The 16,367-nt window shown below is 41.6% G+C and overlaps 1 protein-coding gene across 1 annotated transcript in view; it reads right to left on the bottom strand.

The window, feature by feature from the left end:
* LOC136370606 (probable global transcription activator SNF2L1) overlaps nt 1–12,165 on the bottom strand; it is a 28,261-nt gene extending 16,096 nt beyond the window's left edge. Inside the window, exons 1-13 of the mRNA XM_066334116.1 lie at nt 12,058–12,165; nt 9,515–9,601; nt 7,508–7,674; nt 6,692–6,792; nt 6,474–6,574; nt 6,015–6,194; nt 5,359–5,514; nt 4,983–5,114; nt 4,203–4,271; nt 3,345–3,454; nt 2,467–2,693; nt 1,804–1,925; nt 1,269–1,421 (exon numbers count right to left, since the gene is read on the bottom strand). Coding sequence (XP_066190213.1) covers nt 1,269–1,421; nt 1,804–1,925; nt 2,467–2,693; nt 3,345–3,454; nt 4,203–4,271; nt 4,983–5,114; nt 5,359–5,514; nt 6,015–6,194; nt 6,474–6,574; nt 6,692–6,792; nt 7,508–7,674; nt 9,515–9,601; nt 12,058–12,138 — 1,686 coding nt within the window. The 5' untranslated portion in view covers nt 12,139–12,165. The remainder of the gene's footprint in view (nt 1–1,268; nt 1,422–1,803; nt 1,926–2,466; nt 2,694–3,344; nt 3,455–4,202; nt 4,272–4,982; nt 5,115–5,358; nt 5,515–6,014; nt 6,195–6,473; nt 6,575–6,691; nt 6,793–7,507; nt 7,675–9,514; nt 9,602–12,057) is intronic.
* Nucleotides 12,166–16,367: the final 4,202 nt, after the last annotated feature.

The following is a 16,367-nucleotide window of genomic DNA, read 5'->3' as shown; positions in this document are numbered from 1 at the left end:
AAACTAGCATTGTACTTGTTGGTTCTTTGCCTAGTCAAGGGCACAGATCACTGTCAAACCAGTATTCTAAGGTTTAGTTATACCCTGGCTATTACACTTTGGAGTCGTTGCAGAGCAATAAATGTATTTCCCTCATTGTAAATGAGCTGAGTGGCTGTCCAGGCTGCAGCTGGGAAGTGCACATACAGCAGCACACACATGCATATATTTGTATTGCTTTCTAATGGATTCCCACTTGACACAGGTATTGATATTCTGCATCCCTGGCTTGAACACTTTAATTCCATGTGCAGAGTTCCTGCAGCCACAGCTCCAACACTGCGCTTGTCCCAAGCCAGCAAAGGAGGTTTATGACTGACACACTGTACTCATTTGCAGCAAAACTAGCGTTTATCCTCTCTGAAAACATGTTCTTTTAAACAAAAAAACCAGTTAAACAGCTGTCCTTCAAGCTGTGGGTACCAGGATTTTCTGACTGTCTTTAAACACAAGTTGCTAAATCTTTTACTCTCCTGCATAGTATTCATTTCTTCCTGAAAATCCTACTGGAGTTCACAAATCACACTTACAGGCTCCAGGAAGTTGGTCAACTATTGGCAGTCAACATGCATATCTAAAGGATGAGCTACTCATATTAAATATTTCATGTGTTGAAATGCATTAAAAGAAAATTAAGAATTGCAAACCACTGAACAAATACCCACCCTCCTAATCATGCAAGAAGGATCACATGAGTTTTATTGTACATTAAACAAATTAAAGACTAGTTTTTTTACATTCAGCAGTCAGAAAGAGAAGATTTTAGTAGGTTTAACCCAAAAGTTTCCCCTCCCAGCATCACCACCAAATGCCTTTATGCTTATGCAGAAGCAAAAAGTAAAAGCATAAACTCCCCAAATGAGAGGAATATAAGGCTGCATGCTTTTAATTATCTGTTATTATTTTGGAAACAGTCCTGTATTATTCATTTACTGTTCTCTTCTGAAAAGACAGAATTCAGGATAATTCTCTACTTCTATTAACAATATTATACATGATAAAAATAATCTCTCATTATGAAAATATTTACACTCAAAAATCTACTATTTCCTCCACAAATTCCGTTCGTGCCCTTTCATTCAATTCCTTTGTTTCTTAAAGCATTTTCTTTACTTTTTCTCTTGTGTATACAAAAAGTAAAGAAAATGGCAAAAACTCAAGTTCTGAAAACAGTTACACAAAATAGGACATTGACAACTTAAACAATGTGTATTAGAGAGTTAACTCACCATGGCTTGCAGATCTACTTGAGGGTTCCAATCTGAATCATAGAGAATAACCACATCAGCAGTTGCCAAATTAATTCCAAGACCTCCAGCTCTGGTACTCAGCATGAAAATGAATTTACTGCTGTTGGGAGCATTAAATGTGTCAATTGCTTCCTGAAAGAAGTTAAAAAAAAAAAAAAAAGTGTCACTAAAGTATCAGATCTTTCCAACAAGTTTCCACTATGTTGGTGGCTTTCCAATTAAATCTCTTTTAAATTTACATATATAAAAAAAAGAATTTTAGTGAAGAACAAAACTATGTCTGGACAGATAAGAAAATCTGTACCGATTCCACAATATATTGTTTTTTTCATTCAGCTGAGGATCAAATGAAACATACTGTGATCTTCACTGTTAGGAAAAACACACCCTTAGCAACCTTCTAAAAACAGTAGTATTTCTACTTTAAATAATGAAGTGGCTACACACATATATGTAAATAATCACTCATTAACCTAAACCAAAGGCTTTTCTTGTTGGCATACAACTTTCCCACCTCTCTTTCCTCGTGTGGTGTCTGCCCATCAAGTCTGCAGTACTCATAACCACGCCACATGCAATAGTCCTCCAAAATATCCAGCAGGCGAGTCATCTGACTGAAGAGCAGAACTCTGGAGCCTGACACAACACAGCAGGTTTTGACATTTATTTTATGTTTTCAGGTTCATCTTATCACTGAGCTGCTACAGAGCATGACTGAGAATACATTAAATATTCTATATTATGTCTAGTTAAGTCTTTCTTCTGAAGTTACTTTTCTGGTAGTGATTTAATCACTCAAGAAGATTATTTGATAATGTATACAGGAGAAATATACAACCAAAGAAATGAAATACTTCAAGCCATTGTAAGGAAATTTGGTGCCAGTGGATGTGCATAGATGAAATAATCTTATCATGAGAAATTCTTACAGAAAGGAGATGGGAGGTTCTACTTTTCTTTTCTGCATCTCCGTATTTTTAGTTTTCTAAGACTTTCCTGTAAGACTTCTTTCCCTTCCTGTGTTAAGATCCACAGAAATTAACTTCCAACAAAAACCTCACAGGAAGTGATGAATATATTGGCTGCAAGAAAAGACTAAACCTGTGCTATTTTTGAAATCACAGAATTTAACTCACGAGGAGCATTCAGATCCCTGCTGCCCACGAACACCACTCACCCTGCTCTCTGAGTTTTGCCAGCAGTTTATCCAGGACTAACATCTTCCCACTGTTGGTGATGAGGTGAGTGTCAGTGGTGTAAGGAGGGCCAGGCTCAGCACCATCAAACAGGTAAGGATGGTTACAGCACTTCCTCAGCTGCATCAGGATGTTCAGCAGACGCATCTTGTCCATTTTGCCAGCTGAATTCAGGATGTCAATATCCTTCATAAGGATCCTGGTATACCTGAGGTTTTAACAACAGTTTTGAACAAGGTCCTGGGTTTTATTTGAATGAATGAATCCCTGCAATATCCCAGTTCTTATTTCTGGAAGTGGGAGTTGGCTTTGTTTATATAACAATGAGCTGTATTATAATGAAACTTGGCAAAAACATCTGACTGATAATAAGAATTTCTAAATTCATACCTAAATATGAAAGGGAATCTCTTTGCAAATGACAATGATCTGTCATTCACTGGATTATTTTATTTCATTTTAGTAGTAAAAAGTGGAATAAAAATATCACTAATTTGACAGAAACTGCTACACTGACCAGCTCCTTGTCTCTCATCTGTTCTGGGTATGCAGCTTCTCAAGGTTTTATTTTAATTTCAGGTAAGACTTTTTGCTGCATCAAAGCAGGAAGCTTAGGAGGCATTTGTTCTTTCAAACAAACTTAAGGAAGGAAAAAAGTTTCTGCCTTTTTCCTCCCAGCTCTTTTCATTACCCTTCCAGAGCTCTCTGAAACTTGTGCATCTTTTACAAAAGTCCTAAAACAGCTATAAATTAAGTTTCTCTGACTGTCTCAACAATGCAACTATATGGAAAAAAGTATCAGTATGGAGAGCTATAGTGTTTACCAGAAAATGATCTTACTTCCATGTAAATAACTCACCATTCTCTCTGCATTTTGCTGAGTCCAAGATAAATTTTTACTTCCTTCTTTGGAGGCAAACTTTTTTCTACTTCACCTTTTATGCGACGTAAGAGAAATGGCTTCAAAACCTGCACAAATTAAGATGTTTTACATAGATAAGCGTATAAAATTGACTGCCAAAATACAAAATTAACAGATTCAATTATCTGAAATTTATTCAGAACTAATCAGTATCTACTGCTGTCATGGTGACTCCATGAGAAAAATTCTGCAAAACAAAATTGTCTAGCAATGACTAAACTGACACTTAAGTATGTGTATCCCTATATAAGGATTGCCATAATCATCCCAGTTGTTACCTTAAGAAGAGGGCAAACCTGTAAGTTTATAAAATCTACTCCTTTTTAACATAAGCTCTGTTTCATTTCCACTAGCAGGGACAGAACACACCAACATTTCAAGTATAAGCAATGCATGTTGCAGTTTCTCTGACTTCTTTTGCTACTGCAAAAAAAAAAAAAAAAGTCTTCTCATGCAGAGTAAAAGAAAGGTAAAGGCATGCCTTTATTCAGACTAGCATGATGTGTATTAGACTGCTATTCACACACAGTAATAAATGGTTTCAAAAACATCTAAAATTCTTGATTTTCGTGTTTTCTTTTCAGATTTTGTCTGCTTCAAACAGTAACACAAAAAATAGCACCTGTGAAGGGAAGCTCCAATGCTTAACTCATGAAAATTCTGCTAGGCATTCCTGTAACTAAATACCTTCATGTTCATCTTTTCAACTTTGAGATGAAGGGGAAAATAATCTGGTTTTCTTTTTTACAGCGTGCATGCTAATGATGACATGTGATGATAGCTTTAATTACTTACAGCATGAAGTCTTTCTACAAGTTTCTGATCACCGAGACAATTTTTAGTGTCAAACCATGAGTCAAAATCCTGTGGTGAGAAACAGCACAATTGATATGAACAGTTTATCACCAGTACTTTTAACAGACACATATTGACTCTTTCATTCCAGCTGAGAGTGACATAAACCTTGAGATAAATGACTTCTGTGAAAGAAAAATCAGCCTGCAATTCTGTGCTACCTCCCTGGTATGTTGTTACATTTGAGTCAAGAGCATCATTCTGCAGACAAAATACCATTACACCATTAATACACAACAACCTTCCATGCTCACCACTGCAGCATCCAAGTGCTTATGTCAGGCAAGAAGTAAAAAATCCAATTTAATCCTTAAGAAAATTAGATGGACAGCACAGCAAAAATAACATAAGCAATACAAGCACAAAGAAACGTTAACAGTAAAAGAAGATTACTCAAGTTCTAAATTAAAAAAAAAGGCTTACGCCTATTTGAATGCTTCATATTTTTGATATTTCATTGCTTTATCAAATTTTAAATAGTTCAAGAATTATGCAAAGTATTACATTTGCAATTAACGGTCTGAAGCCTCATCCACACCAGCAGAATGCACTGTTTTAACTAGGTGCAGTAAAATAACTAGTATACAATAAGGCACAGAGCTCTTCCTGAACCTGAGGTTGAGCACAATGTCCATCTCCTACCAGGCTGGCCATTCTTCTCTTCTGCTGACAGCAGCCTGGGAATCAATCTAAACACTGTAATTCCAAACATCAACTTACATCTGCAGAGTTGAAGACATCAGGTAAAAGGAAATTGAGTAATGCCCAGAGCTCGTGGAGGTTGTTCTGTAAAGGAGTTCCTGTAAGCAGCAATCGATTTGTTGTCTTGAACTCGCGCACAATCTCTGACAGCTGAAAACACAACAGAGTTATCAGCATCATCTACACTAAAGCACACTGAATCAGCTTTTGAAACCTAAAACAGTGGCAGTTAAACTTAGAGACAGTGAGCTACTATGAAATTCATATTTACCACCCAAGAGCTTGTTGCTGCTATTTAAAAAACCACCACACCTAACACTTCAAATCTGCTCCAATCAGATGCAATCCTTCTGTATCGAGCTAACTTCAAAGTACCAAACAATCTCAAATTTACCTTTGACTTCTCATTCTTTATTCTGTGGGCTTCATCAATTACCAGGTACCTCCAGTTGAATTTCTTGAAGACTGATTTCTCTTTAATTACCATTTCATATGATGTAACACAAACATCCCATTCACCAGGCATCATAACATCACGGATAAATGCAGCCTAAAGCAGAAGAACTGGATTAATAAATATTTATAAAATATGAATAGTTTTTATGGCATTCAGGGAAAGTTGTCTACACCATGATCACTGATGTACTCAACCAGCACACAAAGAGCCTGAAACATCTTCTCAGTAACTGAAAATTACTGTAAAAAAAGCCTACAGTCCTTGGTACTTTAGCCACAGAGAGAGCTGGAGTTAAGCAAAATACAAATTTGTTCCTACTCAAAATTAACTATTTGCTCTTCAGCATCATTTCTCTGTAATTCAAATACAGTTCATACAACCAAAATGGGAAAAAAACTTCTAAATTAACTTGTCCAACAATACAATCCACTAAAGTGTATCAAAACAACTTACATAGTCCACTCCCAACTGTCTTCTCTCTTCCCCAAATACCTCCCCTCCTCTGTCCCACCTCTGTTTTTCAAGGCATATAAATCCTTTAATGCATTTTTTTGCCCAATAACGCATACACTCCTGAAATGTAACCCACTTACTCTGGCATCTTTATCTCCAATAAGGCAAACAGCACGGAGGGATGGAACCCAGCGCTTGAATTCATTCATCCAGTTGTGCAAAGTTGATTTTGGAACCAGGACCATGTGTGGCCCAGGAATGTTTCTGTAATGCTTCAGATAGCCCAACAAAGCTATTGTCTGCAGAGTCTTCCCAAGCCCCTGCATTGACAAAGAGGGGGAAAAGAAACTTGCTGAAGTGAAACACCATTAAAAATACTTTCTAACAATTTTCTTACTATATAATTCTGCCATTTGTTTAAAGCAAACTACACGAGAAACGTTGGCAATAGAATTTCTTTCATTACAATTTCTGATTTGAAAAAATCTGCCTGCTGTAGAATGAAGCATGCTACTGCACATGCATGAAATACTGTAAGCACTTCAATGCTGTATTTTGTTCAATAATTGCCACAAAAAATCCAAAAGATTACTGCTTACCATTTCATCTGCCAGAATGCCATTAACTCCATTTTCATACAATGAGATCATCCAGTTCAAACCTCTAACCTGATAATCTCTTAGTGTTCCTCCTTTCACATCTGCAAATGTAAGATTCCTCTAAGTAGAAAAATACTAACTCTAGGTAGAAAATTTTAACTGCAATCTGCTCAGAGGTGAATTACATCAAACCACAGGACTCTTGACCCCACACTCACAGGAAGGAGACTCCTCAAACCGGATGCACACGTTGGATGTTTTCCTGCTCTCAGACAGGAGCTCCTCGTCCTCCTCCTGCTCCGTGCGCCGGTGGCGGTACCTGAGGGCAGAGCCCACCACAGATGTGTGAACAAAACCACTTCACAACACTCCTACAGACTCCACAGACAAGCCACAGAAGCAATCACTGACCCACAGTGTCAATGTTCTGGTGTCCTGACCAAACTCACATCCTGTAAATATGTTATTCCTCAGGAGTCATTCCAGCTTTAATTAGAAAGGTTGATATGAAGCCCTCTCTTTCAGAGCCACAACTATAATCAGACAATATCATGAGTTCTCTGAGGCATTTTTTAACACAAGACACATCTTAGACTGAATTACTTGATAGTTACAAAGTTCAGAAAAATCACATATTCAATTTTTTTAAAAAAAATTAAAATTTCTAAATTAAAAAATTAAAATTTCTAAAACAGAATGCCATTTTGCAAACATTCAAAAAACCCCAGCTGTTTATTTCAAGACCTCTCAGAGGCACTACGGGCAGGCTCTGCCACAACACAGAGCAAAGCACTTTACATGGCAAGAATCAGGCAGCTTGCTTTAAAAGTGCATTTCTGATCCAAGGTCACACTTATGTTGATGGAGCAGATGATGCTTTCAAACCACCCAGCTTGTAAGGAAATTAAGACACCACTAATAGGAAATTGTCTGGATTTACTGAAAGTGCAATTTCTATGTAAAACAGATTATGTTCAAAAGTCTAACATGTTTGTTTCAACCTGTGAGAAGTCAGAAATAAAAATAAAACATACTCCCCAGCTGAAATCAAACTCTGTTTTTCATCTTTCTTCATCCGTGGCCGTCCCAGCTTGACCTTCAGTGGAGATGTTGGTGATTTTTGTGCTGCAGGTTGAATAAAATGTGCAAAAAGTTCTGTCTGCTTCAGGAGGAATTCAAACCTTTTCGCTCGATCTGCTTTCTAGTTTCCAAAGTGAAGAAGAGAATTAAAAAAAAAAAATAAATAGATAACTTTTCTTCATAAAAGCCTATTTTTATTAAGGAACAGAATTCACTCATGAGAGCAATTTATATAGCAAAGACTGACAAGATCATCTGCTAGACAACTCAGAGGGCTACGTCATTTTTAAGAAAAATATGATAAAATGCAAATTCTATCTGAGAGAATGCAATTGTGTTCAGTTTCTCTACGAGAAACCTAAGCATCATGTAACACTGTACCATGTCAGGCAATTTCCTTGTGATCTCAGATCATGATATACAAGTGAAACTTTAGTTGAGCATCGTAACAGAAAATACCTGACCCACAGAAAGCCTTTCTGCAGGTCCCTTACAAATCTCCCCCAGGAGCAGCATCACCCAGCAAAGAGCAGGAAGAGTGATGCTGGTGTGCAGTGCAGGATCCCACCACAGCAGGGCACTGCGTTCCTTTCACAGCACACACAACATCCCTACAGAGATCTCCTGGCAAAAAACAAATTACTGCTCTCCCCCCACCTTGCACTGCTACTGGACTATCTCTGTAAATAACCTGACAACCGAATAAAGTGTGAATATCAAGTAAAAGCTTTATGAAAAAGAAATTCTAGAAGGGGGAAGTAGAGACATTGATGTTTATGACCATCAGTAAAGGCACAAATCCATTTAGAGGATTCATTGTTGACAAATAATACACGATTGTTTTGGGAAAATAATCATTGTTGGTAAGGACCTATATTGAATGACACAACATGATTTTCTGCCTGCAATATTATTGGCTTCGTATAAGCAGTATGTTTTGATAAAACACTAAAGGTCTAGCTCCCAACTGCACAACTGAAAAGGTAAATTTTTTTGTATCTAATCCTTTGCCTCTTCAGACAACTGAACTAACACTGTAATTTAGGAAAGCTGGAAAGTTACCATATATTGCTGTGAAAAAAGTTTAGCTCAACTCATTCTTGAAGATCAGATTTGCTGTGGCTCTTCCTCTGGCTAGAAATTAGGTATTCATACATGTAGGTATCAATTTTCCACGTCTAACAGTTATATTCTTCCCTGACTTCTGTGACATCCAGCCCTTTCAGTTTATACTGTAATTACTAGGCATCCATTTAGCATTAAAGCTGTCAAAAATAATACAAGACAGAGGTAAAGCTTAAACCAAGAACTGACTACAAATATCAGTCAAAGAGTCTCAAAATGTCCTCCAGGTTTTTACCTCTTTGTAACACAGAAGTGACCCTGTTACATCTCCTCTCCAGCACTGGTGTCATGGACACATCCTCTTTGGCACTGTTATAGCACACATATTACAGGGCATTTAAATATTTAAAGCCTTAATGTTTTCATATGAGAGAAACTGGCAGCTTCAGTATTTCAGTTAAGTAAGAAGTAGCTTAAGGATGCCTCTGACACGACCCAAGGAGTCATCAAATAAAACTGGCAGAGACACATGCAAAACAAAATGGGAAGAGTTCTAAATATAAAATGCCATTACCACAGATGGGTGTGGATAACTAAAAAAGAAACCACAAAACAAAAAATCCTGACAACTCCTGAGCAGCCAAAAACCACAGGCTACAACTCCAAAAATCATGCAGACAAAAATACTTGGAAGAATGGGACAGTATTTAACAGAACTACCACTGCCTGGCCTGTTAGTCACTGAGAAACACGACATGAGCCCAGACATCTAAATGAACCTGGATCTGTTTTTCCCTTCTGACACATCCAGGCTGCAGTAACTCCTTGTAACTGCGCTGATCCTGTCCCACAGTGCCATAAAAAGCTGCAGAATGTTTTGCCATGAAATCACTCACCATCTTCTCTTCATATTCTGGGTCAACTTCTTTTTCAGGTCTAGCTGCCTTTGGAGGAAGTTTGAGCTGAAACGGGGGATCATTTTTCTGCAATTCAAAAGTTGAACATTTTATAAATACCAGCTTCTTTACTTTTTTAGGAAAATGTATCAAACTGAACAAACTTACAAACTACAAGACAACCATGCTACTTTTTAAAAATAATTAATTCAAAATGAAATGAGTGCATTAGTCACATCATTTCACCAAAGCAGAGCCTCATGTCCACAACGAAACTGAAGATCCTCATATTTATCTCTGCAAGCAGGATACAAATCGAAAGAAATTACTGAAAGAGGACAAAGTTTAATCTTTCAGAGATCTCACTGTAAATGCATAATAAGATTGCAATAATATATTTTCAAGATATTTTTAAGAATTAAAAGTGTTTGGTTTCTAAATGTGAGATTCCTAACTGTAAGTTCCTGGCACTAGCATTTTGGTTGGGTTTTGTCTGTTTCCACTTCTAGATGAATGGAATATCTGCCCCAAGGCAGACAGCTGCAATGCCAGTTCTCTTGTTACTCAGATTATCCCAGAAGGATAAACCTTACGGTGGCACACAAATCAAATTTATTCTGAAATAAGTATTTCTAAACAACACACTCTGAGTTAAAAACGAGCTGACATATTACTGCAGCCACAGCACAATAAAATCACAGCACACACCTTACCCTCCAGGAGAAAGCACACTGAATTACAAAAATGAATGCTCTCAATCACAAAAATCTACACCTTGAGAACGACGAGATTTTGATATGAATAAGAATACTTCCCCCTAACTGGACCATGTACAACACAGAAACATAAAATATTTAATGAAGCCTGAAAGAGTTTGTTCCTTCCTAAGTATCTTCATCACTTAGAGGGCTGGCTAGTCCAGGACAGCAGAAGTCTCAGTGCAATTCAGCACCACAAAAATACTGCCATTTATAACTCAGGAAACTCGCCACTAACAATTCATCTCTACTGTAGAAATTATTTCCATTATAGATTAAACAGTCCCCTGAGAGCTGGTGTCATTTAAACACCTTACAGCACCCATGCAGCACTTTCAAAAGATCCTGACTATTCTGAAGAGAAAATCCTTGGAATCTTATATCTTCAAATCTCCAATAACTACTCCAGAGAGCCTAAATTCAGGCTGAGATATTTCTATCCAGAAAGTTTAACAGTCCCAAAGTAAGGAGGCCCCATAAACATCTAATGAAAAAACTGGGATCAAGAACTGCTGCTGCTTTACTTGACTTTACTCTTGTAACTTGTGCCGCTGAAAACTCTGAACAGATGCACTAAGAATAACCAGGATTCCTTCTGTGTTTAGCTCACATATACAAGGTGCAAATACACTTCCAAACAGCCAGTAAGACAGTTTTGGTAGTACAACAAAGACTGTTTATAAAGTAAAACACAGAGGGGAGCAGAGCACAACAGGTTGCATGACTGCCACTGTTATGCAGACACTCTGATTGCACAGCTGACATGCAGAAAACTTAGCAGAGCAAGTTGCATATAATAAAGAGCCCTTAAACATTTTTCCTTGAGCAACCGAGTTCAGAATTACACTGCACTGTGTCCCATAATGTTTGTATACATAATAACATAAAGCTTCAAACATTCTTTAGAGGCAAAATGGACTGTCAGTAACTAGGATTAAAAATCTGAGAGCACTGTTCCATAATTTTCTCTAGCATAATAAATATAAAAGGTACGGTCCTCGTTCCTACTAAGTTTTTCCTAAGATTTATCCTTCGGGTTCAATCTTGATCTGTTTCCAAGGATACCTCAATACGTCACTCGCTACATGCCTTGTGCCTTTCTTCCAAAAGGCTGCGGAGAGGCGGCTGGCGGCCATCCTCTCCGGGGGCGTACAGTGCGCAGGGTGGGCAGGGGGAGGCCCTGACCGCCAGCCCAGCCCCGGGAGCTCTGCCCGGGCCGGGAACAGCGGGGCCAGGGCTGCGCTGGCCGGGCCCGCAGGAGCGCTCAGGCCGCGGGGCGGGCACAGGCTCCGCACGGCCTCAGCGCTGCCAGCCCCGTGCCCGGCCGCAGGGCAGCGCCGGCGGCACCGCGGCCCGATGTGCCGGGCGATGTGCCGGGCGATGTGCCGGCCCGATGTGCCGGGCCGATGTGCCGGCCGACGTGCCGGGCCGATGTGCCGGCCCGATGTGCCGGCCCGATGTGCCGGCCCGATGTGCCGGCCCGATGTGCCGGCCCGATGTGCCGGCCCGATGTGCCGGCCCGATGTGCCGGCCCGATGTGCCGGCCGATGTGCCGGCCGATGTGCCGGCCCGATGTGCCGGCCCGATGTGCCGGCCCGATGTGCCGGCCCGATGTGCCGGCCCGATGCCCGAGGGCAGGCACGGGAGCGGCGGAGCGGCCGCCCCGCTGAGCCCCCGCCGAGGGGCCCGGGCGGCCTCAGGGCCCAGCAGCGGCCGCAGGAGGGGGCGACCGGCCCAAGCTCCACCACCCGCAGGGGTCCTCCCCTCCCCGGAGCGGAGCGGTACCTCCTCGGCGCCGGGCTCCTGCGCGGCGGCCGTGGCGGAGGATGTGGAGGCGCGGGGCTCCTCGCCGGGGCCCGGCTCCATGTTGAGCTCGGCGGGGGCCGGGGGCGGGGGCGGCCCCACAGCCCCTCACGGCCCCGCCCCTCCGGCCGGCCCGCGCCGCGCGCCTCTCGCGAGAGCTCCGCGGGCCGGGGGCGCCGCCCGCTCGGACCCGTGTGGTGCTGGGGGCGCCGTGCTGCCGAGGGAGGCGACAGCTCTGAGAGAGCCCACGGCTCTGAGAGAGGGAGCCCACGGCTCTGAGAGGGAGCCCACGGCTCTGAGAGAGACCCCACAGCTGTGAGAGCCCAGCCAGGGCCGCTGCGTAACGCCGCAGCCCGTGTTGGGTCCATAGAATGGACTTTGAAGATTATCTTGTTCCACCCCCGGCCATGGGCAGGGACTCTTTACACTATCGCGGGTTGTGGAAGTCCAGACGGACACTGCACTCAGAGTGCTCCTTGGAAAACTTCAGGTGGCTCCAAGCATCAGCTTCTCGTTACCCAGGAGTCTCATACCTTTTCTCTTGCTGTCTGACGGGCAGCTCCGCACAGCACCGGCTTTTTCTCTATAGAGTCTAACCTCTTCCTTCCTTCTAACCCTGTCTGTCCGTGCAGCGCCGTGCCTTACCTGTCCCTTACCCAACCTCCTGTCCCCTCCTGAGCTGTCTGCGACTGAGCCCCCTCCCAGCTAACTCGCCCTTTTATCACACCCATAGCTGCGAGGGCAAGGCTGTGCCCGCTCTGATAGTTAACACAGCTACCATGTATCCGAGGATTGCCTTTAGCATTTTATCTGTGTCTGTCTGTCTATCTCTCTATCTATCTATCTGTCTTCCCACACCAGGGTGCTCCAAGCTCCATCCAGCCTGGCCTTGGACGCTTCCCGGGATCCAGGGGCAGCCACAGCTTCTCTGGGAAAATTGTGCCAGTGCTTCACCACCCTCCCATTAAAGAATTCCTTATTAATAATTAATGCAAATCTCTCCTCTTAGTTTAAAACCTTTCCCTATCTGCCCATGTAAAAAGTGGCTCTCCCTCCTTCGTGAGCCCCCCTTCGAGAACTGGAAAGTTGTAAGATCTCCCCAGGCTGAGCAGCCCCATGTCAGCCTTTCCCCACAGCCTCCAAACCTCCTCTGGAATAACTCTGGTTCCTTTAACACCACGCATTTACCAGCAAAGAAACGTTTCTGCTGAGATCTCCTGGGGAAAAAAAAAAAAAAAAAAAAAAAAGAAATTACCACTTTTCCCTCCCTTGCATTATTACTGGACCATTTCTGTAAATAACTTGGCAACCGAATAAAATGTAAATATCAAGTAAAAGCTTTATGAAAAAAAAATTCTGCAAGGGGGAGGTAGAGACATTGATGTTTATGATCATTGGTATAAACACAAATGTTGGCACTCTGACATGTCCTTGTCGTGCTGGGGACCCCAGGGCTGGGTGGGGATCTCCCCAGAGCAGGGCAGAGGGGCAGGATCCCAGCCTGGATCCAGCCCATCTCTGGATTCAGCCCAGCAGTTCCAAACCTTGGTGCAAATGTTGTGTTTTCCTAAAACTGCCCCAGGTGGTACCAGAGAGAAAATGATCTGTTGACATCTGCAGGACTAAGAGGTACCAGTGGAGCTCACCAAGCAAAAATAGCTTACAGGGTTATTTTTTTTTTCCCCGGGAGATTTTAAATTCGGCAGGGTTTGCGTATTTCTTCTGAAAATTGCAATAATGAAGCTGCTTAGTTCAGTTACTGGCAATGCACATATTTCAGACTGTCCATCAAAGACATTCAGGTTTTCAGCTGCTGAGCTGTAACTTTGCTCATACTGCTAAAGAATCCCAAAACAGTCCTTGAGCTGGTAGACTTAAAAAACATAGCTCCAAATCAGCTGTGTTACAGATTACTTACAAAGGCAGTATCATTTTGCCCACTGGCAGCAATAAGACCTTAGCCCAGGGAGCAGAATGAGCAAAAAACACCACTTCAGCCCAGTAAAAAGCCTAAGAAGCTATTATCAAAATCTTTTTGCACAACTCAACAACTAAACTGAGCAAATGGGTTATTGCAGATCTCATACACTGCATTTAGAAAAACTTCTGAGACCTCTTTTCCATCGATACACTGGCTTCAGTGAAGTGCCAGTAACATATGTCTGAATTGTTTCCATTACTCTGAAATTCAGATTATGGCCCATCAGAGAAGATTTAAGCTGAAACTCCCTTTTTCCATGTTGTGAAACAGCTGCAGAGCAGTCACAGCGCTGTTCCAAATTATTTAGCACCTTCTGTGTATTCTGTCCACAAAAAAGCAAAGCCCACAGCGTCTGCAGTACCCCTTCCACATGACTGATGTTTAAAAGCTTTGGGAAGTCCATTTTTTTTCACAGAGCAATTGAGAAGAGTGATGTGACTGGTTTTGAAAGAGCACTCCAAATAGCTTTTCCAAGCAGAGCTCTGTAGAAAATGAAGCTTACTGTTAGCTCTGAGAAAGTCTCTAAGTGGGAAAATTCCAGTCCATGATGTGGTTGTTCTTCACCTTTAGAGCAAATAGCACACTAAATACTTTTGATATCAGACTTTCCCTTCTCCACTCTCAAATGCTTGAAGCTTCTGTTTAGGCAAAACACTCTCAAGTGTTTGTCACAGCTTGTTTTTCCCTTGAAATTCACGGGAACATTGCATGCTGTACAAAACAATCAAGCTGCTACTTTCATGAAAGATCTCCTTTGGCTATTTTTTGCTTGTGTGCTTCACATTTGCATTTGACACTTTGCAGAGATGTTCTTAGCTGCTTCTCTAAGACTGTGCTGTGTACCCCTTGTGAATCTACAGCAGGGGCTGAAAAAATCACTTAGTCACACAACAGTATTATCATGTGATAATGTGATTAATTATTTTTTAGAGGTTGGAGGTGCTTTTTTGTACTTACTTTATATCATAAATTTTGTAGTCATATTTGAAAAATTCTGTTGACTATATCCAATTGTGGTTTGGTTTGCCTTTGTTATGTGTTGGGAGGCAAGGGGTTGGTTGTCCTGTTAACATTTTAGATTAGCTATTAGCTCCTTGTTTTCCCAGTTTTATTAGTCCATATTTTAGAGTCTGCCAGATATAATCACCAGGGCTGAATGTGTGGTCTCCTACACACCAATTTAGCAAGCATCCTCTGCCCACCTCAGGAAAATGTCACTTACCATGCTGTATGATGAGAATTTCTATTTTATTGTCAGATTTAAAAAGAGAAATTGCAGGCTCCATTCTTACCCTCTTGTTTGGTTTAAACACTGCTGAAATATTTAAAAAGCTGGTAAGTTACAGATCCAGTGACATTTTTATGTGCTACCCAGGTAATTCCATAAGATTTTAAAATTTTGGGTGATTGGGGCAGTGATTATTCAACCTTTTCCAAACAGGGGACTAATTGTAGCAGTCTTCATTTCCCTAGCAGAGATACAACTGGGTTTGGGTCGCTTCTTAAATAAATCTTAGTATTGTGCAGAATGACTTTCTACAAGTTGCCATACAAGCTCCCTTTGTAAGCCAGCAAGGTGCTGGATTCACCAGAACAAATGAACTCGGTACACCAAAAATCTGCCAAATCCATGCAAAGAAACTGGTAGCAACAGGTTTGTCACTCAGAGCACGGCTGAAGAGCAGTAGTGGCTACGGCTGCTGACGAGAAATGAAGTGAGAGGGTTGTGTAGGCACCTGCTGAAAAAAGAGGAGCCTTCGAATCCTTCTGAGCCCCTTAGTGAAGCAGACGGGCTTGGCTCCCCACTGTCACCCCATCCAAAACCTCAGTCCTTGGATGCGCCGTGGGGATGGTGATCTGCTGTGAGCAGTAGAACCTTGATTCTGTAGAAAACAGCAGCTCAAATGGTAAAATGTGGCTTAGACCCCGGTAGTGATGTGTGGTTTTCCTGACGGAAAATCCCATTTCCATGTGGCAGTGCCGCTGTCAGGTGCCAGCAGATGGCAACACCGACCTGCGCTCGGCTGCGGGTCCCGACCAAGGGTCCGGCAGCCTGAGGACTATTTGATGAGAATGCTGCTCAGTCTTGAAGCTAATTCCATCAGGATTAGGGAAAAAATAATAAAAAATACCTTATAAACCATCTTTTACTCGATATCTTTTAATTTTCTCTATAACTGTATCACTTCCATACAGCAACTTCCCTTAGAATGGCAAAAGGGTTTTGTTAAGAAGGGCTGTGGGAAGGTTGTGTCCTGTTACTGTGGGATCTGTTCACTCCCACATTCAGGAGGGTCTCTACTGAATGCCA

Source organism: Sylvia atricapilla, chromosome 21, assembly GCF_009819655.1.
Source record: "Sylvia atricapilla isolate bSylAtr1 chromosome 21, bSylAtr1.pri, whole genome shotgun sequence".
NCBI lineage: Eukaryota > Metazoa > Chordata > Aves > Passeriformes > Sylviidae > Sylvia > Sylvia atricapilla.
Note: the sequence above shows the minus strand (reverse complement) of the source record. Positions and strands in the feature narration are given on the sequence as shown.